At 67.9% G+C, this 25228-nt stretch overlaps 3 protein-coding genes across 3 annotated transcripts in view; 1 reads left to right on the forward strand and 2 right to left on the reverse strand.

Annotated features, from left to right (window-relative positions):
- Nucleotides 1-14073, forward strand: part of AGAP2 (ArfGAP with GTPase domain, ankyrin repeat and PH domain 2) — an 18381-nt gene extending 4308 nt beyond the window's left edge. Inside the window, exons 2-18 of the mRNA XM_041401238.1 lie at nt 2548-2606; nt 2735-2822; nt 3536-3621; nt 3696-3837; nt 3917-4051; nt 5577-5698; nt 5762-5914; nt 6437-6523; nt 6601-6705; nt 6777-6921; nt 6995-7105; nt 7966-8109; nt 8666-8817; nt 8894-8984; nt 10692-10914; nt 12129-12384; nt 13741-14073. Coding sequence (XP_041257172.1) covers nt 2548-2606; nt 2735-2822; nt 3536-3621; nt 3696-3837; nt 3917-4051; nt 5577-5698; nt 5762-5914; nt 6437-6523; nt 6601-6705; nt 6777-6921; nt 6995-7105; nt 7966-8109; nt 8666-8817; nt 8894-8984; nt 10692-10914; nt 12129-12384; nt 13741-14073 — 2432 coding nt within the window. The remainder of the gene's footprint in view (nt 1-2547; nt 2607-2734; nt 2823-3535; nt 3622-3695; nt 3838-3916; nt 4052-5576; nt 5699-5761; nt 5915-6436; nt 6524-6600; nt 6706-6776; nt 6922-6994; nt 7106-7965; nt 8110-8665; nt 8818-8893; nt 8985-10691; nt 10915-12128; nt 12385-13740) is intronic.
- A 3285-nt stretch (nt 14074-17358) lies between these two features.
- On the reverse strand, nt 17359-20879 carry LOC121334270 (glycoprotein-N-acetylgalactosamine 3-beta-galactosyltransferase 1-B-like). Its single transcript, XM_041401239.1, is given in 6 exon segments — nt 17359-17670; nt 18456-19120; nt 19307-19519; nt 20062-20100; nt 20103-20323; nt 20875-20879. Coding segments are annotated over 6 exon segments (1455 nt in total).
- A 60-nt stretch (nt 20880-20939) lies between these two features.
- The window catches only part of OS9 (OS9 endoplasmic reticulum lectin), a 7386-nt gene continuing 3097 nt past the window's right edge, over nt 20940-25228 (reverse strand). The window contains exons 4-15 of the mRNA XM_041401241.1: nt 24550-24613; nt 24382-24458; nt 24185-24283; nt 23905-24106; nt 23153-23269; nt 22930-23015; nt 22807-22843; nt 22618-22706; nt 22490-22543; nt 22253-22378; nt 21262-21715; nt 20940-21160 (exon numbers count right to left, since the gene is read on the reverse strand). Of these exons, the coding sequence (XP_041257175.1) occupies nt 20940-21160; nt 21262-21715; nt 22253-22378; nt 22490-22543; nt 22618-22706; nt 22807-22843; nt 22930-23015; nt 23153-23269; nt 23905-24106; nt 24185-24283; nt 24382-24458; nt 24550-24613 (1626 nt within the window). The remainder of the gene's footprint in view (nt 21161-21261; nt 21716-22252; nt 22379-22489; nt 22544-22617; nt 22707-22806; nt 22844-22929; nt 23016-23152; nt 23270-23904; nt 24107-24184; nt 24284-24381; nt 24459-24549; nt 24614-25228) is intronic.

Raw genomic sequence — 25228 nt, forward strand, 5'->3', positions numbered from 1 at the left:
CCAAACCCGACCCGGCGCTGCTGCCCCCCCCGCTGCCGGCCTTGCCCCCCAAACCCGACCCCCGTGGGGCCAAGGGCACCTTGGAGGGGCCGGGGGAGCGGGGTCTGGCCGCCCTGGACATCCCCCAGCCCGCCGCGACCCCCCGCCGCCCGCTGCTGAGCCAGGCCACCTGGGGGGGCCCCGAGGGCCCCCCAGAGGGAAGCAGGGCCCCCCCGCCGCCCCTGGACCACCCCACAGCCTCCCCGCACCCCTCGGCCGGCGCCCGCCGCCTCCGCCTGGCCGGTCCCAAACCCCCCAAAGCGGGGGGCGGCGGGGGGAGCCGCGGGACCCCCGAGCCCCGAGGGGGCAAAGCCCCCGGCAAAGCGGCCGGCAGCCGCCTCTCGTGGCCCGAGGGAGAGGGCAAGGGGCGCCCCAAGGCGGGGGGCAAGAGCGAGGGGCCCCCCCGGGCCCGGCTGTCCCCCAGCAAGGGCAAGAGCAAGACCCTGGACTACAGCGACCTGCAGCCGGGGGGTCTGGTGCCCGCCCCCGCCCCCGAGACCGGGCTCAAGCGGGGACGCGAGGGGGGTCGCGCCTCCACCCGCGACCGAAAGATGCTCAAGTTCATCAGCGGCATCTTCACCAAGAGCCCTGCGGCGACCCCCACCCACCCCGCGCCCCCCTGGTCTCCCCCCGGCGCCGACCCGGCCAGTGCCACCCCCCACAGTGAGTACCGGCCCGCGGGAGCCCGGGGGTCGCCCCGGCCGCGGCTCGGTGTCCCCACGCCCCTCGGTGACCTGGGCCAGTTGTAGCGGTGCCCACTGTGGCCGTGGTGTTGTGCCTCAGTTTCCCTGGAGGGCGGAGGAGGCGGCCGGACCCCCGGGGCTCGTGTGGAGCAGCGGGACCAGTCTGCTCCCCGTGGCTGTGGGGTTCGGGGGGCTGTGGGGTATGGGAGGTTTGTGGGGTGGGGGCTGTGGGGTTTAGGAGGGCTGTGGGGTTCAGTGGGGCCACAGCGGTTCAGGGCTCTGTATGTTCAGGGGGCTGAGGGGTTCAGGGGGCTGTGGGGTTCAGGGCTCTGTCGGCTCAGGGGGGCTGTGACCCCCGGGCTGGGCCGGGCCGTGTTTGTGCCCTGGGGCCATGTGCGGTGCCCGATTCGGCGGGGTGGGGTGCTGGCTGTGGGGGGATCCCCATGGTGGGGATCCTGTCCCTCAGTTTCCCCACTGGGGGAACTCCAAGGGAGTCAGGAGCGACCTCCCCCTCCGTCGTTCTGTCCCGCCATCCGTCCGTCTGTCCTCGCCTCCATCCGTGCGTCACACCCGTGCATCCTGTCCCCCATCTGTCCGGCCGCCGCGCGGCCCCCCCGTGTCCTTCTGTCCCCCCCCGGCATCCCCCTGTCTGCCTGCACGCACCTTGGCACCGCGGGGTGCGTGGGCAGCACCTGCAGGGCCGGGGGTGGCAGCTCGGTGACAATGTGAGGGGTGACAGGCAGCAGCGTTAACCCTTTCCCGGCTGGCGCGTGCGTGGCACGGAACCGGCTCCGTGTTGTGGCGGAAAGTGAGGCACAGAAAGGGGGGCACCCTCTGGCTGTGTCCTGCCTCAGGTTCCCCCTTTGTGGTGCCACCGCTGCCCAGAGGGGCTGGGGATGCCAGGTAGGAGATGTGGGGGGCACAGGGCACGTCCTCATGGCATGCCAGGTGCTTGTGCCACGCCGTGTCCTTGTGCCACATGCGCTGCGCTCTGGTGCCACCACAGCCTCGTGCCCATCGTGTGCCACACTGTGTCCTCGTGTCATGTCCTGTCCTCATGCCACACCATGTCCTTGTGCCACACTGCATCCTCCTTGTGCCATGCCTTGTCCTTGTGCCACGCCATGTCCTGGTGTCCATTGTGTCCCTGTGCCACACCTTGTGCTCACCCCATGCTACATCCTCAGGCCTGGGGCTGTCATGCACCGCTGGCATCGTGTCCTCGTTCCCATCGTGTGCTGGAATCCATGGTGTCCTTGTGCCACCCCACATCCTCCTGCCATGCTGTGCCCTGGTGCCCGTTGTGTCCTCATGCCACATCCTTGTGCTACGCCGTGTCCCAGTGCCTGTCACGGCCTGGTGGCTCCCACTGTGTCCCCATGCCGCACCATGTCCTGATGTCACTCTGTGCCCTCACGGCTGTCACATCCTGGGATCCGTTGTGTCCTCATGCCACACCATGTCCTCGTGCCACCCGGTGTCCTGGTGCCCGTCGTGGTTCCCATCGCGTCCCCGTGCCACGCCGTGCTCTCCATCCCCGTGCCCACCGTGTCCCCGTGTCCTCTGCATCCTCGTGCCTTGGCACACGACGCCTCGTGCTGCCACGTCCCCGTCCCTGCCACGTGGCATCTCCACGTCCTCCCGCCGCCCCCGTGGGCCCGGTGCCGTTGCTGGGTGACAGCTGGTGGCCGCCCACGCAGGAAGCGGCTGCTGCGCCGCGGGGTGGGGTGGGGGCCCCCCGGGACTGGGGCTCCTGGGGGTGCCAGGGGCTGCTGGGGGTTGCCCAGGGGTTCCTGGGCTCTGTCTCACCCTTCTCCCTCTGCAGAGGCCTTGGTGAACAGCCAGGAGTGGACCCTGGGCCGCTCTATCCCCGAGATCCGCCTGGTGGGTGATGTGTCCCCGTGTCCCCGTGTCCCCTTGTCCCCATGTTCCCATGTCCACGTGTCCCCTGAAGACCATGTCCCCTGAAGACCGTGTCCCCAGCCATCCTGACATGCTCTCTGCCCACCCAGGGGGTCCTGGGCAGCAGCAAGAGCGGGAAGTCGGCGCTCGTCCATCGGTTCCTCACCGGCTCCTACGTGGGCTTGGAGCCCACCGAGAGTGAGTGATCATGGGGATGGACATGACCATGGGCATGGAATGGATGTCACCATGAGCATGGGATGGACGTGACCATGGGCACAGGGTGGTCATGACCATGGGCATGGGATGGACGTGACCATGGGCATGGAATGGATGTCACCATGAGCATGGGATGGAAATGACCATGGGCATGGAATGGACGTGACCATGGGCATGGGATGGATGTGACCATGGGCATGGGATGGACGTGACCATGGGCATGGAATGGATGTCACCATGAGCATGGGATGGACATGACCATGGGCATGGAATGGATGTCACCATGAGCATGGGATGGACGTGGCCATGGGCATGGGATGGATGTCACCATGAGCATGGGAAGGACGTGACCACAGGCACAGGATGGTCATGACCATGAGCATGGGATGGATGTGACCATGGGCATGTCACAGGGATGGGTTCAGTGATGGAGTGTCCATGGAGATGGAGATGGAGGAGTGGACATATCCATGGAGCTGGGCATGGGATGGACATGTGGTGGGGTTGGGCATGACCAGGGGATGGACATGGTCATGGAATGGGCAAGGCCATGGTGCTGGGCATGGCTGTGGGCCCTTTGGGGTCAAAGTGTTGCTCACACATGGTGCTGGTCATGGCCATGGGAGGTTCCACCCACGTGGGCAGAGCACACCTGCAGGGTCTGCCCCTTCCCCTCCCCTCCCCCGCTGCAGGTGGCCAGTTCAAGCGTGAGGTGACAGTTGATGGCCAGAGCCACCTCCTGCTCATCCGGGAGGAGGCCGGTGCTCCGGATGCACAGGTACGAGGGGACCGGGGCTCGGGGGGGCCACGCTGGCCAGAGCCGAGCCCTGACCCCCGCCCGTGGCCCCCCAGTTTGCCAGCTGGGCGGACGCCGTCATCTTCGTCTTCAGCCTGGAGAGCGAGAGCAGCTTCGAGGAGGTGGCGCAGCTGCACGCGCTGCTCAGCGACCTCCGCGGCACCAGCGACGTGGCCCTGGCGCTGGTGGGCACCCAGGGTGAGCCGGGGGGGCACGGGGGGATCTGTGGGGGTGGGAGCAGCACGGGGCACCCCCAGCTGAGCCCCTGACTCCCCAGACAAGATCAGCTCGTCCAGCCCGCGGGCGGTGGAGGACGCGCGCGCCCGGGCGCTCTGCGGGGACATGCGGCGCTGCCTCTACTACGAGACCTGCGCCACCTACGGCCTCAACGTGGACAGGGTCTTCACCGAGGGTGGGTGACCGTCCTCTGGGGGGTGGGAGGGGGCTGGTAACGAGGTGAGGTGGGGACAGTGACCAGCGTGTGATGGGGACCATGGCCAGGTGGGATGGGAGGAGTGACCTGGTCAGACAGGGGTGGTGGCCAGCGTGGGAGCACATCTGGGTCGAGGGGAGTGGTGGCCACAGGGTCATGTCCAGGTGAGACAGGGACCGTGTCCAGGTGGGTGGAGACAGTGGACAGGGTAGTGCAGGGAACTGTGTCCAGGTGGGGCAGACCCTCGGCTGGGTAGGTCAGAGACCATGTCCACCCCAGGTGGGATGGGGGCCACATCCAGGTGGGATGGGGAGGGGGCCCATGTCCAGGTGAGATGGAGACAGTGTCCAGGTGGGATGAGGATGGGGACAGTGTCCAGGTGGGATGGGAACAGTGTCCAGGGGGGATGAGGATAGGGACACTGTCCAGGTGGGATGAGCATGGGGCCCGTGTCCAGGTGGGATGAGGATGGGGCCCATGTCCAGGTGGGATGAGGATGGGGCCCATGTCCAGGTGGGATGAGCATGGGGCCTGTGTCCAGGTGGGATGAGGATGGGGCCCATGTCCAGGTGGGATGAGCATGGGGCCTGTGTCCAGGTGGGATGAGGATGGGGCCCATGTCCAGGTGGGATGAGCATGGGGCCTGTGTCCAGGTGGGATGAGACATGCGGCGCTGCCTCTACTACGAGACCTGTGCCACCTACGGCCTCAACGTGGACAGGGTCTTCACCGAGGGTGGGTGACCGTCCTCTGGGGGGTGGGAGTGGGCTGGTAACGAGGTGAGGCGGGGACAGTGTGATGGGGACCATGTCCAGGTGGGATGGGAGGAGTGACCTGGTCAGACAGGGGTGGTGGCCAGCGTGGGAGCACATCTGGGTCGAGGGGAGTGGTGGCCACAGGGCCATGTCCAGGTGAGAGAGGGACCATGTCCAGGTGGGTGGAGACAGTGGACAGGGTAGTGCAGGGGACTGTGTCCAGGTGGGGCAGACCCTCGGCTGGGTAGGTCAGAGACCATGTCCACCCCAGGTGGGATGGGGGCCACATCCAGGTGGGATGGGGAGGGGGCCCATGTCCAGGTGAGATGGAGATAGTGTCCAGGTGGGATGGGGATGGGGATCATGTCCAGGTGGGATGGGGACAGTGTCCAGGTGGGATGAGGATGGGGACAGTGTCCAGGTGGGATGGGAACAGTGTCCAGGGGGGATGAGGATAGGGACACTGTCCAGGTGGGATGAGCATGGGGCCCGTGTCCAGGTGGGATGGGGACAGTGTCCAGGGGGGAAGAGGATAGGGACAGTGTCCAGGTGGGATGGGGACAGTGTCCAGGTGGGATGAGGATGGGGCCCGTGTCCAGGTGGGATGAGGATGGGGCCCATGTCCAGGTGGGATGAGCATGGGGCCTGTGTCCAGGTGGGATGAGGATGGGGCCCATGTCCAGGTGTGGGTGTCCAGGCTGGTGCCTGGGCAGGTGGGGTCTGTCCCTCCTGACTCAGGCTCCCTGCAGTGGCCCAGAAGGCCGTGGCGCTGAAGAAGCAGCAGCAGCTGATGGCGTCCTGCAAGTCCCTGCCCAGCTCCCCGAGCCACTCGGCCGCCTCCACCCCCGTGGGGGGCATCCACCCCAGCCAGGTAACCCCCCGCCCCCCGGCCTGGCCTCCGGGCACTGCCCAGACTGACCCCGTGTCCCCCCAGACCAGCAACGGTGGCCACACCAGCGACTACTCGTCCTCGCTGCCGTCCACGCCCAACGTGAGCCACCGGGAGCTGCGCAGCGAGACCCCGGCCCCGCTGGGCACGCCCAGCTCGCTGCACCGCGGGGCCAAGCGCCGCACCAGCCTCTTCGCCGTGAGTGCCCGGCCGGGGTGGCACCGGGGCCACGAGGCACCCTGGCACGGCGGTGGTGACACGGGGGGGATGCGTTATCCGGAACGTCATCCTGATGGGGTGGTGGCAGCAAGGGACATATGGCAGCCCAGGTGCCCCCTGGCAGGGTGGTGACATTGAGGGGCACGTGGCATCTCAGTTGTCCCCTTGGCATGGTGGTGGTGGCACTGAGGGACATGTGGGCATCTAGTGTGGGGATGGGGGACTGGCAGGGCACCCAGGGTGTCCCACCATGGGGCTTCTGATGTGTCCTCTAGCAGGGTTGAGGGGGACACATGGCATCCACACTGCCCCTGTGACGTGGTGGTGGCACTGAGGGACACGTGGGCACCCAGGGTGTTCCCACCATGGAGCTGCAGTGGTGGGGTCTGTGGCACCCCAATGTCCCCACCACCAGGCTCCAGCAGTGGGGGACATGTGGGCACGCCAGTGTCCCCAGCTGTGCCACAAGTGCCATCCCCTGTCCCCGCCCTGTGCCCGCAGACGCGCCGTGGCAGCGACTCTGAGAAGCGCAGCCTGGACAGCCGAGGCGAGGTGGCCGGCAGTGGCCGTGCCATCCCCATCAAGCAGGTGGGTGGTGGCAGTGGCAGGAGGCTGTGGCTGGGTCCCAGTGTCCCCTCTGTCCCCTCACTGCTCCCTGTCCCCAGAGCTTCCTGCTGAAGCGCAGCGGCAACTCCCTGAACAAGGAGTGGAAGAAGAAATACGTGACCCTGTCCAGCAACGGCCTCCTGTTCTACCACCCCAGCATCAACGTGAGTGTCCCCATCCCCCCGCGGTCCCCAAAGCGTGGGAGAGCCCGGTGTCACCCTCACTGTCCCCCCAGGACTACATCCACAGCACCCACGGCAAGGAGATGGACCTGCTCCGCACCACGGTCAAGGTGCCCGGGAAGCGTCCGCCGCGCGCCATCTCCGCCTGCGGCCCCTCGGCCAGCATCAACGGGCTGCTGCGGGACCCCGAGCCGGGCGGTGAGCACCAGGGGCACCGGGGGGTGCGGGGACACCGCGGGGACCTCTGTGACACCGGCCCTCCCCCTTGCAGGCAGTGTCCCCTCGGTGGGGCTGAGCCTGCCCCCCGAGCCAGGGCTGAAGGTGGTGGGCAAGGGGTCCCTGCAGCGCTGCGCCTCCGCCTCGGGCGCCAAGCTCGCCTCAGGTGAGTGACACCAGCACAGGCAGGGGCACGGCCACCTCCCGGGCCACCCACAGGGACGTCCCCATGGTGGCCTCCCTGAGCACGGTGACTCCTGAGCAGCTCAAGGACCTGGTGGTCCTTGGTGGCCCTGGTGGTTCTGGTGGCTCTGGAGGCCACAAGAACCCTGGTGGTCCTGGTGAGCCCTTGGTGGCCCTGGTGACCACAATAACCCTGGTGGATTTGGTGAGCTCAGGGACCTGGTGGCCCTTGGTGGCCCTGGTGACCACAATAACCCTGGTGGTCCTGGTGAGCTCAGGGACCTGGTGGCCCTTTGGTGGTGCTGGTGGCCACAGTGAAACTGCTGGCCCTGGTGAACATATGGACCTGGGAGTCCCAGAAGCCACAATGAACCTGGTGAGCCTGGTGAGCCCCGTGGCCCTGGTGACCTTCATGACAAGAGCCAAGAGTCTCTTGTGACCCTGGTGGCCCCAGGGATTTTGGTTGTTAAGACCAATGAACCTGGTGGCCTTGGGGCTGGGTCCTGGTGATCCCAGTGAGATCAGTGACCCTGGTGAGCTCTGATGACCCCAGTATGCCCAGCACCTCTGGGGGACTTCTAACCCTGGTGACCCCAGTGAGTCCAGTAGCTTTGGTGGCCCAAGTGGACTTGGTAACCCTGATAGGCCTGACCTGGGTGGTTCTGATGGACTTGGTGACCTTGGTGGCCTCAGTGGTCCTGGTGAGCTCCCTGGTCCTCAGGAGCCTGGTGATCCCAGTGACCTCAGTGTCCCTGGTGCCCCTGGTGCCCCTGGTGACCCTGGTGCCCCTGGGGACCCTGGTGTCCCTGGTGCCCCCAGCGCCCCTCGTGTGGTGTCTTGCAGAGTCCCCGTTGTCCTTCGAGGCCGTGTCCAGCCCCGGCAGCGCGAGGGACCCTCCGCCCTCGCCGCTGGTGGACAGGAAGAAGCACCGGCGGAAGAAGCTGATGACGCCGTCCAAGACCGAGGGCTCGGGTGGGCAGGCAGAAGGTGGGTGCCACAGCCATGTGTCCCCAGCCCCAGTCACCCATGGCACTGTGGGGACAAGGCCACCATCCTCCACGGCAACGACGCCCCAGAATTCGGGGGGATCTGGGGTGATGCTGCCCCTCACCCCCCGCCCATGCTCAGCCACGCTGTCCACGCATCCCCCTCGCTCTGCCACTGCCTGCCACCTTCTGCACCGTCCCCAGGGCTTCGTGGGCCCCCCTGACTCTGTCCCCGTTTCCTCTCTCTACTCCTGCTGCCCGGACCCTCCGCAGCCAAGCGCAAAATGTGGAAATTAAAAAGTTTTGGTAGTTTAAGAAATATTTATAAAACAGGTAACGTGGCGTGAGCGGTGCCTCCCGTGCATGTGGCTGTGCCCCCCTTGCCTGCTGCCAGCACACACCCCAGCAGGGGTGGGGACCACTGGGGAGGGGGGTTGGGCAGGATTTGGGTGCCAGTGGTGGGTGTGGGGGGCTGGAGTGGGTGCTGGGCCAGTCCAGCCCGCCGTGGGTGTAGGACCCCCATCCCACCGCCCCCCCGGGGGTCTCTGGTCCCGCAGAGGAGGAGAACTTTGAGTTTCTGATCGTGTCAAGCACGGGGCAGACGTGGCACTTCGAGGCCGGCAGCTTCGAGGAGCGTGACGCGTGGGTGCAGGCCATCGAGAGCCAGATCCTGGCCAGCCTGCAGTGCTGCGAGAGCAGCAAGAACAAGGTGGGACCTCGGCGGGGGCTGGCAGGGTGCCCGTGCCACCCCGCTGCCCCTCTCACCCCCGTGCCCCTCCCCGCAGGCGCGCATGGACAGCCAGAGCGAGGCCGTGGCCATCCAGGCCATCCGCAACGCCCGCGGGAACTCGCTCTGCGTGGACTGCGGGGCACCCAGTGAGTCCCGGGGACACCGGGGACAGCGGGGGCACGGGCGGGCAGGAGACAGGGGGGACATCCATTCGTGGGACAATGGGCAGCACAGGTGGGACATGGGACGGGGGGGACATCAGTTCATGGGACAGCGGGGGGCATGGGTGGGCAGGGGACATTGGGGACATCCATTCGTGGGACAATGGGCAGCACAGGTGGGCCATGGGACATGGGGGGACATCCATTCGTGGGACAGTGGGGGCATGGGCACTGCAGAGCCCTGAATCCAGCTGGCGGTGCCACGGGGTGAGATTGTGCCACGGGCCGTGGGCCACCTGGCAACCCTGTGGGCCACCTGATGCCACATGTGACACGATGCCGTGGGTCACGTGATGTCCTGGGTCATGTGTTGCCTTGTGCCACGCGGTGCCATGGGTCACATGATGGATGGTACAGGCCATGGGTCACACGATGGATGGCACAGGCCACACTGTGCCATGGGTCACACCATGCCAGTGTCACACAACGCCATAAGCCACACAGTGCCATAGGGCATGATGCCATGGGTGACAGGATGCCACGTGGTGCCATGGGTCACACCACTCGCTCTGCGTGGACTGCGGGGCACCCAGTGAGTCCCGGGGACACCGGGGACAGCGGGGGCACGGGCGGGCAGGAGACAGGGGGGACATCCATTCGTGGGACAATGGGCAGCACAGGTGGGACATGGGACGGGGGGGACATCAGTTCATGGGACAGCGGGGGGCATGGGTGGGCAGGGGACATTGGGGACATCCATTTGTGGGACAATGGGCAGCACAGGTGGGCCATGGGACATGGGGGGACATCCATTCGTGGGACAGTGGGGGCATGGGCACTGCAGAGCCCTGAATCCAGCTGGCGGTGCCACGGGGTGAGATTGTGCCACGGGCCGTGGGCCACCTGGCAACCCTGTGGGCCACCTGATGCCACATGTGACACGATGCCGTGGGTCACGTGATGTTCTGGGTCGTGTGTTGCCTTGTGCCACGCGGTGCCATGGGTCACACGATGGATGGTACAGGCCATGGGTCACACGATGGATGGCACAGGCCACACTGTGCCATGGGTCACACAACGCCATAAGCCACACAATGCCATAGGGCATGATGCCATGGGTGACAGGATGCCACGTGGTGCCATGGGTCACACCATGCCAGGGTCACACAATGCCACAAGCCACACAATGCCATAGGACACGTCATGCCATGGGTGACACGACGCCACACGGAGCCATGAGCCACCACGTGCCATGCCCTGTGTCACACCATGTCCCACACCATGGGGACCCCGGGGGTGCCACAGCTCAGCCGGCACCCCAACCACTCCCCCCGTGGTCACACCATGCCAGGGTCACACAACACCATAAGCCACACAATGCCATAGAACATGATGCCATGGGTCACACGATGCCACAAGCCACACAATGCCATAGGACATGATGCCATGGGTGACACGGTGCCACGTGGTGCCATGGGTCACACCACGCCAGGTCACACCATGCCAGGGTCACACAATGCCACAAGCCACACAATGCCATAGGACACGTCATGCCATGGGTGACACGACGCCACACGGAGCCATGAGCCACCACGTGCCATGCCCTGTGTCACACCATGTCCCACACCATGGGGACCCCGGGGGTGCCACAGCTCAGCCGGCACCCCAACCACGCCCCCCGTGACCCCGCAGACCCCACGTGGGCCAGCCTGAACCTGGGCGCCCTGATCTGCATCGAGTGCTCGGGCATCCACCGCAACCTGGGCACGCACGTGTCGCGCGTGCGCTCGCTGGACCTGGACGATTGGCCGCGGGAGCTGACCCTGGTGCTCACGGCCATCGGCAACGCCACGGCCAACAGCATCTGGGAGCAGAACCCGCGCGGCCGCTGCAAGCCCACCCACGAGTCCTCCCGGTGCGTCGCCCCCGCCCCGTGTGCCCCCCCGTGTCACCCCTTGTCCCTGTGCCGCCGCATGGTCCTGTCCTGTGTGCCACCGTGATGGTGAGCTGGCATGCCTGGTGTCACTGGGTGTGCCTGTCCTCTGTGCCGCCGTGATGCCACCTAGCCATCCTTGATGCTGCCACATGTCCCTGTCCTCTATGCCACCGTGATGGCACCCTGCCATCCCTGATGCCACCACATGTCCCTGTCCTCTGTGCCACTGTGATGCCACCCAGCCATCCCTGATACCACTACAAGTTCCTGTCCCCTATGCCCCCGTGATGCCACCCTTACCTCCCTGATGCCCTGTGTCCCCACCCCGTGTGTCACTGCTGTGCCATCCCATGGACTCTGATGCCCCTTCCCCTCACATCATTGCGGTGCCACCCCATGCCCCCAATGCCCCCATGTCCCCACCCCCCTGTCCCTTGTGACCCCACAACCCAGCAATGCCACACTGACACCCCTGCACTTCCTGACACCCCTGTGTGGCACCTCCCGTGCCACCCTGCTGCCACCCTCTGTCCCTGACCCTCAGGTGTCACCCAATTTTCACTCTCCCTGTCCCTGCGATGCCACTATGCACCCCTGCCACCTTTGTGTCCCCATGGCCACATCCTTGTGTCCTCCCATTACGGCCGTGCCCCATGCCCAGAAGGAGCAGGAATTGCATCTCTACGTCCCCGTGGTGCCACCCTGCCGTCCCTAACACCCGTGTCCCTCTGTCCCCATGCCCTGGGAGGAGCAGGAATTGCAGCTCTGCGTCCCCGTGGTGCCACCCTGCCATCCCTAACACCCATGTCCCCATGCCCTGGGAGGAGCAGGAATTGCATCTCTCCATCCCCATGGTGCCACTTAGCCATCCCTAATACCCGTGTCCCCATGCCCTGGGAGGAGCAGGAATTCCATCTCTGCATCCCCGTGGTGCCACCCTGCCATCCCTAACACCCGTGTCCCCGTGTCCCTGCCATCCCTAACACCCATGTCCCCATGCCCTGGGAGGAGCAGGAATTGCATCTCTCCATCCCCATGGTGCCACTTAGCCATCCCTAATACCCGTGTCCCCATGCCCTGGGAGGAGCAGGAATTCCATCTCTGCATCCCCGTGGTGCCACTTAGCCATCCCTAACACCCGTGTCCCCGTGGTGCCACCCTGCCGTCCCTAACACCCGTGTCCCCGTGCCCAGGGAGGAGAGGGAGTCGTGGATCCGTGCCAAGTACGAGCAGCGGCTGTTCCTGGCGCCGCTGCCCGCGGCCGAGGCGCCGCTGGCCGAGCGGCTGCTGGGGGCCGTGGGCCAGCAGGACCTGCCCGCCGTGCTGCTGCTGCTGGCCCACAGCCACAAGGAGCAGCTCAACGTGCCCACGGCCGACGCGGAGCGGCGCACGGCGCTGCACCTGGCCTGCGACACCGCCCAGGTGGTGGTCACCCAGCTGCTGGTGTGGGTACGTGGGGCACGGCTGGGTGGGCAGCGCGTTGGGCGGGGGGAGTGGTGGGGTCTTGGGGGGGATTTGGGGGATGTGGGTTTGTGGTGGGTGCTGTGGTACGGACATGAGGAGGATGACATCGTTCTGGGGACTGTGACATGGGTCTGTGACACGATGCCACGTGTGGCATGCCACATGTGTGGGGGATGTGGTGGGGTCGTGGGGACTATAACATGGGTGTGGGGGATGTGGTGGGGTCGTGGGGACTATAACATGGGTGTGGGGGATGTGGTGGGGTCGTGGGGACCGTGGGGTGGTCGTCAGGGACATGGTGTGGTCTTGAGGGATGTGGGGTGGTCATGGGGACATGGGGTGGTCATTGGGGATGTCATGTGGCCTTGAAAGATGGGGGGTGGTCTTGGGGACCGTGGGGTGGTCATCAGGGACATGGTATGGTCTTGAGGGATGTGATGTGGTCATGGGGACCGTGGGGTGGTCATGGGGGACAGGGTGTGGTCTTCAGGGATGTGGGGTGGTCATGGGGACCATGGGGTGGTCATTGGTGGTGTGGTGTGGCCTGGAGGGATGGGGGGTGGCCTGGGGAACCGTGGCATGGCCAGGAGGCGAGTGACACGGCCATGAGGACTGTGGGTGGCTTTGGGGGATGTGGTGTAGTCATGGGGTGGCCATGGGGGGTGTGAGGTGCTCATGGGGCACCTGGAGGGGGCTTGGGGATCACAGCACAGCCAGGGGGAAGATCATGGGATCGTAGGGACCTTGAGGTGGCTGTGGGCTTGTGGTGCTGCCGTGGGGGATGTGGGGTGGTCTTGGGCACTGTGGCGTGGCCAGAGGACAGATGGCAGGGTCATGGGGGACATGGGGTGGTGATGGGGAATGTGATGTGGTCATGGGGACATGGGGTGGTCTTGGGGATATGGGGTGGTCATTGGGGTTGTGGTGTGGCCCTGAGGGATGTGGGATGGTTTTGGAAACCATGGCATTGCTGGGAGGAGAGTGACGTGGCCATGAGGAGCATGGGGTGGCTTTGAGGGACGTGGTGTGGTCCTGGGGGATAGGGTGTGGTCTTGGGGACCATGAGGTGGTCACCAGGGGCATGGTATGGTCTTGAGGGATGTGACGTGGCCATGAGGACCGTGGGGTGGCTTTGGGGGACACGCTGTGGTCATGGGGGACGTGGTGCACTCTTGGGAACAATAGCATGACCATGGGGGGACACGAAGCGCCCATGGCAATCCTGCGATGTGCCAAGACACCCTGGGGGGACACGGGGGGTGTGACCCATCCCCGAGGGACGCCCCACGGCCTCCAGGGACGTGCGGTGGCCCCGCGGGTGACGCGCGGCTGTGCCCGCAGTACGGGGCCGACGTGCGGGCCCGGGACGGTCACGGTCGCACGGCGCTGTTCTACGCCCGCCGCGCCGGCAGCCGCGAGTGCGCCGACATCCTGCTGCAGCACGGCTGCCCNGACCCCCGGCGGCCGCCCGACCCCCGGGCCCCGCCGCCGCAGCAGCTGCGCCAGCGTGGGTCCCTGCGAGCCCCGCTCCGCCCTGGTATAGCCCCGAGGGGCCCGGAGCCCCCCGGAGCCCCCCGGTGCCCCCAGGTGCCCCCCGGCTGTGAGTGCCCGCTGCCCGGGGTCACCCCGGTGCCACCCCCGGGGTCGCCCCTTGCCCACGGTTTGTACTTTTGATGCTCTATTTATTATCCTTTCCATGTCGGGGTCTCCGCTGGTCCTGTCCCCCTCTCCGTGCCAGGGACCCCCGTGCCAGGGGTCACAGCGATGCCACTGCCACCTTCCTGTCCCCTCCGCGGGGTATTGTGCCCCAGCGTGGGGTGGGCACAGCTGGGGTGGGGGTACTGACGGCGGGGCGACCCCTGCCCGTGTCATCCTTGCTCATGCCGTCCCCTGTCCCTGTCACCCCCGCCCTTGTCACCCTCACCCCCCACCCCATTGTCCCCTGCTCACATCACCCTGTCCTACCCCTGTCCCCGTTCCCTCGTGCTGTGTCCCCCCGTGGTGCCACCCTGCCATCCCTAACACCCATGTCCCCATGCCCTGGGAGGACCCCGTTAATTTATTGCTTTGTTTAGCGATAGGATAGAGCCAGACCCTCCCCCCGCGGGGGGGCACAACCGGCGGGACCCCCGACCCCCTCCCGCCGGCATGGGGGGGCCGCCGCGTCCCCCTCCCTCCCGGGACCCCCCATGAATGTAGGGGCGCCCCAGCTGTGACGCCCCAGAGACGCCCAGCGTTTTCATCTCTCGGGTGTGACTGTAAGTACGTGACAATGTCGGACACTGGTGCTGTGACACGGCTCGTCCTTCCCGGGGCACACGGGGGGCACGGGGGGCACGGGGAGACACGAGGGGACATGGAGGACACTGGGGACACGGGGGTGGCAGGAACGCAGCGGGGCACAGGGGCATGGAGGGGCACGGGGAATACTGGGGGACATGGAGAGCACAGGGGGCACAGGGGGGACACAGGGGACACAGCGGGGCACAGGGGACATGGAGAGCACAGGGAACACAGCGCACTGGAAGCACTGGGGGGCACTGGAGGACACGGGGGGGACCCCGAGGGGCACTGGGGAGGGGTCGCAGCTCCGGTCCGTGCCCCACCGGTCACCGGCGCCCCCCCTCCCCGAGAGGAACTGAGAGGTGGGGGCGGGGCCTGGGGGCGGGGCAGCACCGTGGTAGGTGTGACCATCTGAGCTGGGGCGGGGTTTGCATAGTAATGAGATGGGCGGGGCCGGAGGGGGGGGCACAGGGGACACAGGGGACAAAGCGGGGCACAGGGGACATGGAGAGCACAGGGGACACGGGGGGCACAGGGGACACGGGGGGGCACAGGGGACACAGGGGACACTCGTGCGGGGCGTTAGTGGCACGGAGGGTGGGTGACACGGGGGGCGGAGGCCATGGCGGGTGAGTGACACCGTCACACGGGGGGTGGGTGACAGTGGGGACACGCCGGGTGGGTGACACAGGTGGCACTCGGGGGTCAAAGAGCCGAGGTAGGGGCACCCCGGGGGGAGGGTCACACAGCGACAGGGTACCGGCGCCCCCCCCTCCCCGAGAGGAACTGAGAGGTGGGGGCGGGGCCTGGGGGCGGGGCAGCACCGTGGTAGGTGTGACCATCTGAGCTGGGGCGGGGTTTGCATAGTAATGAGATGGGCGGGGCCGGAGGGGCAGTGACTTGATGTAGGACGTCCCTATGTAAATAAGGGGGCGTGACCAACAAATATTATTATTATTCAAAGGGCGGGGCTTGATAGGTAGGCGAGGCTGTGACGTAAACTATGTGGGCGTGGTTACACTGGCGAGTGCAGTGGGCTGTGCCTGTTGTGTGGGCGGGGCTTAGTGGGGTGCGGCCACATGTGGGCGTGGTCTGTGGGACTGGGCGGAGCCAACAGCGCCCGGCTGCAGCCGCAGGACAGCGACGTGCGGAGATGGGGAGGGGACACTCTGGGGGGCTCGGGGGGGCTGTGCGGGGACAAGGAGCGGCTCAGGGACACAGGGGTGCCAAAATCGGCCATCTTGTCTTGTACCGCCCCCCAGCCTTGGGCAACCCCCACCCCCAATGTCCCCTCCTCACTGTCCCGCCCCCACTGTCCCCTCCTCACTGTCCCCTCCTCGTCCCCAGCCGCTGCTCCCGTCACCACCCGGGCGGTCCCCCAGCTGTCCCCTGCCACCCTCCCAGCCCCGCTGTCCCTCACTACCACCAGCTCAGAGGCGCTCACAGCTGCAGGACCTGTCCTTGTCCCCAGCTCAGACCGTGTCCCCCTGTCCCTCTGCCCCCCTGTCCCTCTGTCCCCCTGTCCCTCTGTCCCCCTGGCTCCCTGTCCCCCTGCCACCCTGATCCCTGTTCCTCTGTCCCCGGCTCTCCCCACCCCGTGGGGTCCCGCAGACCCCCCAGAGGGACAGGGGGGCTCCCTGTCCCCCTGCCACCCTGCTCCCTGTCCCTCTGTCCCCGGCTCTCCCCCCACCGTGGGGTCCCGCAGACCCCCCAGAGTGACAGTGGGACCCTCCCCCCCCGCTCTGTCCCCGGATCAAGGCCATCATATCCCCGCAAAGCTCATTAATAGCCGCTAATTAGGGCCACCAGGGTCCGCCTGGGGGGCGCGGGAGATGGGGGGGATGTGTCTCAGGGCATTTGGGGTCTCCAGGGCAGGAATGGGGGGCGGCTCCCCCCACTGCAGGGACCCCCAAATACGGAGCCTCCTTCACCCCGCAGCCCGGGGGGCACCATCCCCTCTCCACTGCTCCCGACCCCCAAAATTCCCCCAGGAGCTGAGGCAATCACTTGCGGGGGTCCAGGGATCCGGGGGGGGGGGTGGTCCAGGGACCTGGGGGGGTTCCAGGGACCTGGGGAGGTGCCACAGGGTCACGGTCACGGGGGTCCGTGGGGGCCTGGGGGGGCAACACGGGGGACCACGGGGACAACAGGGACTTGGGGGGGGCACTGTCACCATGGAGGGACACCCTGAGGGGGGCACAGCCACCAAGGGGGGCCAGCACGGTCACACGGAGAGCGGGGACACGGCCAGCTCAGCCACGGAGGCGGCGACGGGACAGGAGGGGACAGGAGGGGAGGGTCCCCACAGAGGGGCCTGGCAGTGCCTTGGGGTCCTGTCGGGGTCCCACCACCCAGAGCCCCCCCGGTGGGACCCTTCCCCCCTTCCCCAGCTCCGTGCCCTGCTCAGACACCTCCGGTCCCTCCCCGGTCCCCCCAAAGCCCCGCGGCCCCGTCCCGCTCCCGGCACCCCGGATCAGGGCCACCCAATCCCGCAAAGCTCATTAACAGCCGCTAATTAGGGCCACGCGGGTCCGCCGGGGACGCGCGGTTGGGGTGGGCGCAGGACACGGGGGGGGCTCGGGGCATTTGGGGTCCCAGGGCAGGAGTGGGGCGATGTGGGTGGGGGGGGTCTTCCGGCACACCCCACTGCAGGAACTCCCCAAATTTGGGGCCACGTCACCGCAGGGGAGTCCGGGAAGGGGACGGGCAGGGCTCGGGGGCTTTGGGTGCTTGGGGACCGGGGTGGCTCCGGGTGGCGTTGGGGACCGCGGGGGTCCAGGGGGCTGTGGGGACCGCGGGGGTCCCGGTGCCGTTGGGGACCGCGGGGGTCCAGGGCGCGTTGGGGGTCGCGGGGGGGCTCAGGGGGGGCCGGTAGCGGGGTCGGTAGCCGTAGGGGCGCAGCCGCTGGCTCAGGTACTCCAGCGCGTACATCTCCTCCCCGGACACGTAGTGGAAGGACACGGCCAGGTCTGAGCAGCACTGCGGGCCCTGGGGGGACACAGGGGACACTGAGGGGTGGCACCGGGCACCCAGGGCCCCCCCGCCCCCTTGGTGCCACGGGGCAGGGTGGGGAAGGGGCGCTGGGGGTTGTTCCTGGTCAGCAGAGCCCCTGGCAGGGGCAGTGCCAGCGCAGAGGCCACAGGGACACAGAGGGGACACCTGGTGACAGCGGGGACACCACGGCTGGAGTTTGGGCCCCACGTAGGGGGGACAGGCTGGGGGCTACGGCCATGGGAGGGGATCGTGGCTATGCGGGGAGCACCAAGGCCACCGTGGGCACACAGGGGGCACCTGTGGCCAGGTGTGAGGGGGGACACGGTGGCCACGTGGGGGACACACTGGTCACACACAGGGTAGGAATGTCCTGGCATGGCTGGGGACCTCACGGGGATTTGAGGGGCCATGCCATGGCCCCCATGGCCGTGGTGGCAAGACACGGCAGCCAGGCATGGGGGTGACACGTGGCTGCACCTCGAGGGTGTCACGGCCACAGGAGGTGACCAGGGACAAGCGGGGGGGTCGTGGCCACGCACGGTGGGGACACCAGAGCCACACAAGGGGTCCGTGGTTGTGTTACAGCCAGGTATGGTGGGGACAGTGCCACCCAAAGGGCGGTGGCCGCTCTCAGGGAGACAGTGGCCACTGTGGGGTACTGAGGATACACGTGGGGGGTCTGGCCGTGCATGGGGGTGCACGGTCACTTGTGGGGGTCCACAACCACCCCCGCCAGCTGCCCAGACAGTGACAGGGTCCCCCCTTGAGCTGTGACCCACCTCCACGACGGGGTACCAGCTGTAACTCCGGTACCAGAAGCCCGGGGCGAAGCGGTGCGTGAGGTGGATCTCGGGCGGGAAGGGGTGGAAGGTCTCCCGTCCCCACGTGTCCCTCGAGTCCCCCACAGCCACCCCCAGCCTCTCCAGGCACCGTCCCAGCGCCACGTCCTCCTCGGGGCCGCCGTGGCCGCAGGTGCCGCGGGCCAGGGCTGCGGCCGCTCGGGCCAGCGCCGCCCGGCTGAGCACGTAACCGGCCCCGCCGCTCATGTAGCCCTGGCGGGCGAAGGGTCGGAAACGCTTCCCGAAGTAGAGGGGCCGCTGGGGCGAGTGCGCGGCCAGCAGCCAGCGCAGGTTGTCCAGCAGCACGAAGGTGTCGTCGTCGGCCTTGAGGAACCAGTGTGCGCGGGCGCGGAGGTGCCGCTGCACGTAGAGCAGCGCCCGCGCGGTTTTGCGGTAGAGCTGCCCCCGGCCCTCGGGCACCCCCAGCCCCAGGGCCGGGAAGTGCGGGGCGGGCTCGGAGCTGACGAACAGGGCCACGTTGCAGTGTCGCGCCCAGGTGTCCCGCACGTGGCGGGCTTTGCTCTCCAGGTTTTGGGGCGCTGTCATCACCCAGCACAGCACCCGCACCCGCTGGAACAGCCCCCGCGCCACCCCCGCGTCCTCGCCTGCGGGACAAGGAGCGCGGAGCAGAGAGCTCGATGTCCCCGCGTTGTCGCCGTCGGGGCGTGGTCACCGTCCCCAAGCACTGGAGCAGAGGGGGTGAGGCCCCCCCACGCTCCCCTGCCGGCCCCACCCCGGCAGAGTCCCCCGTGTCCCCTCCCAGCGCCACCCGCCCTGGCAGCAGCGCCCACCTGCAGCGTCCGACGGGGCCGCGCCGTAGAGCACGGGGGACGGGGGGGTCCCGGGGGGGGCATCGGCCACCCGGGGGTCCCGGCTGGGGGCAGGCACCGGCTGGGGCAGCAGGAGGCCGTGGAGGAGGAGGAAGGTGGTGATGAAGCCCACCAAGAGGCCCCCGTGGAAGGAGAGGCGCGGGCTCTGCAGGCCCCGGAGCGGCATGGGGCCACCTGGTTTGGGAGTGTGGGGGTCAGTGGGGACCCCCCCGGGACCCCCCAGCCGCTGCGGCTTCGTCTGCCACTGCCACCGACCGGGGTGGAGCCCGTGGGGTGGGGGACAAGAGAGAGCCACGGAGGGTGGGGTGACACACACGGAGAGGGGGTGACACCCAGGGGGCAGAAATGGCACCCCGAGCCGGGCACCCAAATCCAGGGGGTGCAGGGTGGGTGACACTGAACAGACACCCCAAATCCAGGGGGTGCAGGGTGGGTGACACTGAACAGACACCCCAAATCCAGGGGTGCAGGGTGGGTGACACTGAACAGACACCCCAAATCCAGGGGGTGCAGGGTGGGTGACACTGAACGGGCACCCCAAATCCAGGGGGCGCAGGGTGGGTGACACTGAACCCGTTTTCAGTTAGGGGGGGACAGTGGTGACCTCTCCCCCCCGACCCCTGGGTTATCCTCCCGTGGGGGGGCAGTGGGGGCGAGGCGGGTGGGGACGGGGGGAGTTCTGGCACGGGGGGTGCCGGTGTGGCCTCACCTGGTGCCGAGGGTCGGGGGTCCCGGCTCAGCCCGGGGGTCCCAATGTTGGTTCCTGGGTGGGTTGGGGGCCCTGCTGGGTCCCAGCGGATCCGGGGGTCCCGGGGGCTCCGCTGTCCCCGAGGGCTGGTACAGTCCCGGTGGTCCCGGTCCGTCCGGGGGTCCCGGGGGCTCCGCGTTCCCCGCCCCCCGCGCTCCCATTGGCCGAGGCCGGGCGAGCCCCTGGCCCCGCCCTAATTCTGATTGGCTGCCGCGCTCACCGCCCCGCCCCTCCCCGCAATTTTGGGGGTGAGGAACGTAGACCCCGGGACGGGGGGGACACAGGCACAGCCCGGGGTGACCTCGGTTTATTGATAAAACGGGGGGGCGAACGACTCCGCGACATCTCATTATGAGAGAGAGACCCCCCGGGCCGGGGGCAGCACGAACGGCTCCAGTGGCAACAGGACCCCCCCAAGCGGTAATTGTCCTCCAGAGCCTGCTGCCGCCGGCGCTCCTTCTGCGCCTCCTCCGTGCCCTGCACCTGGGAACAGCGCCCACTCAGTGCCCCCATCCCCTCAGCTCAGCGCCCACTCAGTGCCCCCATCCCCTCAGCTCAGCGCCCACTCAGCTCAGCGCCCACTCAGCTCTGTGCCCACTCAGCTGTGTGCCCACTCAGCTCAGCGCCCACTCAGCTCTGCGCCCACTCAGCTCTGTGCCCACTCAGCTCAGCGCCCACTCAGCTCTGTGCCCACTCACCTCTGTGCCCCCATCTCAGTGCCCCCTCAGTGACCCCCATCCCCTCACCTCTGTGCCCCCCATTCACCTGAGTGCCCACTCACCTCATGCCCCCCCTTCACTTCAGTGCCCTCTCACCTCGGTGCCCTCCCTGACCTGTGCCCTCCTCTCACCTCGCTGCCCCCCTGTACCCCACTTTTCCCTCCTCAGCTCCCCCCCGACCTGTGTCCTGTCCCCACTCTCTCCACCTCAGTGTGTCTCCCCGTGCCTCAGTTTCCCCCCCATTCCTCAGCCCCCCAAGGCTGCGGGAATCCTCCTCCGACAGCCACTGCGCCGCCTCCTCCTCCTCGCCCCCCGACGACGCCGTCACGATCTTGATCTCGATTTTCCCTGCGGAGGGGGCCCGGGGGGGTTGATTTGAGGCGGGGGGGGGTTGATTTGGGGCGGGGGAACTCTCCCCTGCCGTCCCCCCCGGCCGGAGCCCTCCGTACCTTCAGCCCGCAGCCCCTCCTTGGCCAGCAGCTCCCGCACCTCGTTCTCCACCTGCGGCAGCTGCGGGGGGCTCTGCTTTTCCCGGGGGGGCTCCCGTTCCTCCCGGGGGGGCTCCTGCTTGCCCCGGAGAGGCTCCCGCTCCTGGGGGGTGTCGCGGCTCCCGACCCTTCCCGTCCGCACCCGCACCCGCCCCTCCTTGCCCGGCCGGGGGCTGCCCTTCCTCGCGGCTCCCCCTTCCTCCTCCTTCTCCTCCTCCTCCTCTTCGTTCTCTCTGCGCCCCCCGGGAGCGGGGGGGGGCCCGGAGGGGTCGTGGCGGGGCTCGGGGGGGTCGCGGCGGGGCTCGGCCCTGTCCAGCCGGTCCATCAGGCGGGTCAGGGTGGACGCCAGCGTGCGCGTGGCGCGGCTCCGGTCGAACTCGCCCTTCAGCCCCTCGGTCTCCAGCTCATCCTCCACCTGCAGCCGGGGTGGGAGGGGGGTCCCGGCCTGACCAGCTGCCCCCCAGAGCAGCTGGCCCAGAAACGCTGTCCCCAGGCTGTCCCCATCTCTGATGGACAGCCCTGACCATCCCATAGGGTTCCCAGCCCAGCCAGGGGGTCCCAACCCTCCCAGGGGTCCCCAGCACAGCCAGAGGAGTTCCAGCCCAGGCAGGGGGTCCCAGTGTCACTGTGCTGCTCCCAGTGCCCCTGTGTGGGTCCCAGCCCGGTCAGGGGAGTCCCAGTGCCACTGTGGGGGTCCTAGCCCGGGCAAAGGGGTGCCAGTGTCCCTGTGGGGGCCCCAGCCCAATCAGGGGGGTCCCAGTGTCACTGTGCTGCCCCGAGTGCCCCTGTGTGGGTCCCAGCCCGGTCAGGGGGTCCCAGTATCCCTGTGGGGGTCCCAGCCTGGTGAGGGGGTCCCATGGCCACTGTGGGGGTCCCAGCCCAGGCAGGGGGATCCCAGCGTCCCTGTGGGGGTCCCAGTGCCCCTGTGGGGGTCCCAGCCCAGGGGTCCCACCTCACTGATGATGCTGTCAAACTCCTGCTCCATCTGGCTCTTCACCTCCTCCTTCAGCCTCGCCACCTGCTCCCGTGGCAGCAGCTCCAGCCCAGCCAGCAGCGGCCCTGCCTCCTCTTCCTCATCCTCATCCTCCTCTTCATCCTCCTCCTCCTCCTCCCCCGTGGGGGGGGCCTCGGGGCCAGGCAGGGCCTCGGGGCTGGGGGGCTCTGCAGGGCTAGGTGGGGCTGGGGCAGCTTTGGCTGCTGCCTCCTCCTGCTCCTCCTCCTCCTCGCTCGCCTTCTCCTTGGCCTGAGGCAGTGGGAAGGAGCTCAGGGGGAAACTGAGGCACTGAGAGGCCCGAGGGGCAGGGGGGAGGTGCCCACCTTCCTGGTGGTCTCCTTCAGCTCCTCGATGAACTGCAGCAGGTCCCCGGGGCTGCGGATCACCTTGAAGTGGATTTTCTTCCGTGGATCTACGAGGGAAGCCACAACAGGGGGGTGGCAGTGGCAGGGGGGGCACGGGGGGACACAGGGGACATGGAGGTGACACGGGGAGGACACCCCAGGACTCACCAGCTGCCCGACCGCCAGCTGCCCTCGGGGATGGCTCCTGCAGGGAGGACACAGGGGATGGAGCAGGACCCTAAATCCCCCCAAAGAGACCCCCAGAATGTCCCCAGGGCCACTGGGACTCACCCTGGTGCTGTCCTGCTGCTCACTGGCTGTGGCTGTCACCTCCTGCTGCCCAGCTGTCACATCCCTGGCTGGCTCTGGCTGGTTCCCTGCCACGGGGGGGACACAGCTGCCACAGGGGGGACACGCCTGCCACTGGGAGCTGCAAGCCCACAGCCAAGGGGGCTCCCAGGAGCAGAGGGGACAGTGGCAGTGCTGTCACCGTGAGCAGGGGACAGGGCCATACCCTCCTGGGGGTCCCCAGGGCTCTGGGAGGGGGGCTCGCTGTCCCTGTCACTCCAGAGCCGCGTGTCCAGCGTCCGCAGCTCCTCCGAGATCTCCTCCACCTTCCTCTTGGTGTCAGCTGGGGACACAGGGGACAGCGACAGCACAGCTGGGGGACAGCCCCAGCTCCACGCTGCAGGGGACCATGGCAGCCCTGTGTCTGAGGGACACGGCCAGCCCTGGCACAGAGGGAACAGTGCCAGTCCCAGTGCCAGTCCCAGGACAGAGGGGACAGGGCCAGGAAGGTGACAGTGCCAGCCTTGGGATGGAAGGGACAGGGCCAGGAAGGTGACAGTGCCACCTTTTGGATAGGGGGGACAGGGCCAGTCTTGGGATGGAGGGGACAGATCCACGGTGAAGAGGACAGTGCCAGCCCAAGGATGAAAGGGACAGGGCCAGGCTGGAGAGGACAAGAGCCAGGCTGGAAGGGACAGTGCCAGCTCTAGGCTGAAGGGGACAGTGCCAGCTCTAGGCTGTAGGGGACAATGCCAGCTCTAGGCTGGAAAGGACAGTGCCAGCCTAAGGATGGAGGGAACAGTGCCAGCCCCAGGCTGGAGGGGACAGTGCCAGCTCTAGGACAGAGGTGACAGTGCCAGCCCCAGGCTGAAGGGGACAGCGCCAGCCCTGCACCAGGGCTCGGTGCCAGCCTCGAGACGGGCAGCACACATCTCCAACCCCACACCCACACCCCCCCCAGGCCTCCCTGGTACTCACAGACTTGGGCACGCACGTACTGGACGTACTGGGCGGGCGACAGGGCGGGCTGGCAGCGGATGGGCTGCGGTGCCAGCCCCGGGGCGGGCCGCAGGAACGGGTGGTGGCAGATGCGCGTGGTGTGCACCGTCAGCACGTACTGGCACGACTGCGGCTCGTCCACGCGGGCAATGTAATCCCCGGCGCCTTCCTCGCACAGGAACTGTGGGCACGGCCCCGGGGTGAGGCGCTGCCGTGCCCCCCGGTGCCCCCCGGTGCCCCCCGTGCCCGCCGTCCTTACCCGGACCTCGGCCTCGCGGGCGCGGCCGGTGAGGTCGCAGCGGGAGCCGTTCACGTAGCTCTGGCTGTGGTAGCGCCTCAGCTGGTGCTGCTTGGAGGCCTGCAGGGGTGGGCACAGGGTGGGCACAGGGTGGGCACGGCGTGGGCGCAGGGTGGGCACGGCGTGGGCGCAGCCCTGCCCCTGCCCGCTGTGCCCACCTTGGCTGTCTCGTCATCCCAGTCGAAGGCAGACTGGTAATAGCCCAGGACCAGGACGTCGCCCTTGATCTCAGATTCTGGGGGGGTGGGCACAGAGTGGGCACGTGTTGAGGGGCGTGGGGAGGGGTCCTCAGTGCCACTGTGTCCCTGCCCTGTCCCCAGGGTCACCTTCCAGGTGGTACTGCTGGATGTGCCGCCCGTAGCAGAACTCGTACGTCCACCAGTCCTTGGTCTGGGAAGAGCAGAGACCTCGGTGAGGCAGGGGGTGCCCCCCCGGCACTCCCTGTGCCCCCTGACACCCCCGTGTCCCCCTGACCCCCCCGTGCCCCCCTGGCACTCCCTGTGCCCCCCTGGCACTAGAGCAGAGACCCCGGTGAGGCAGGGGGTGCCCCCCTGGCACTCCTTGTGCCCCCCTGACACACCCCCGTGCCCCCCTGGCACTCCCTGTGCCCCCCTGACACCCCCCTGCCCCCCTGGCACTCCCCGTGCCCCCCTGGCTGGAGTGGACAGGGCCAGTCCCAGTGCCAGCCTGGGACAGAGGACAGTGCCAGCCCAAGGATGGAGGGGACAAGGACAGGCTGGAGGAGACAGTGCCCCCCTGAGCAACCTGGCACTCCCCATGCCCCCCGGGCACTCCCCGTGCCCACTTTGAGCAGGCAGGGTGCTGTGTCCCCCAGGCACCCCCTGTGCTCCCGTGGCACCCCTCTTGTCCCCCTGTGCCCCACCTTGAGCAGGCAGGGCACAGTGCCCCCTGGCACCTCCATGCCCTCTGGCACACCGGTGCCCACCTTGAGCAGGCAGGGTGCTGTGCCCCCCAGTACCCCCCTGTGCCCCCTGGCACCCCCCA

This window comes from Onychostruthus taczanowskii, unplaced genomic scaffold (assembly GCF_017590055.1).
Source record: "Onychostruthus taczanowskii isolate IOZ18803 unplaced genomic scaffold, ASM1759005v1 scaffold188, whole genome shotgun sequence".
NCBI classification, from domain to species: Eukaryota; Metazoa; Chordata; class Aves; order Passeriformes; family Passeridae; genus Onychostruthus; species Onychostruthus taczanowskii.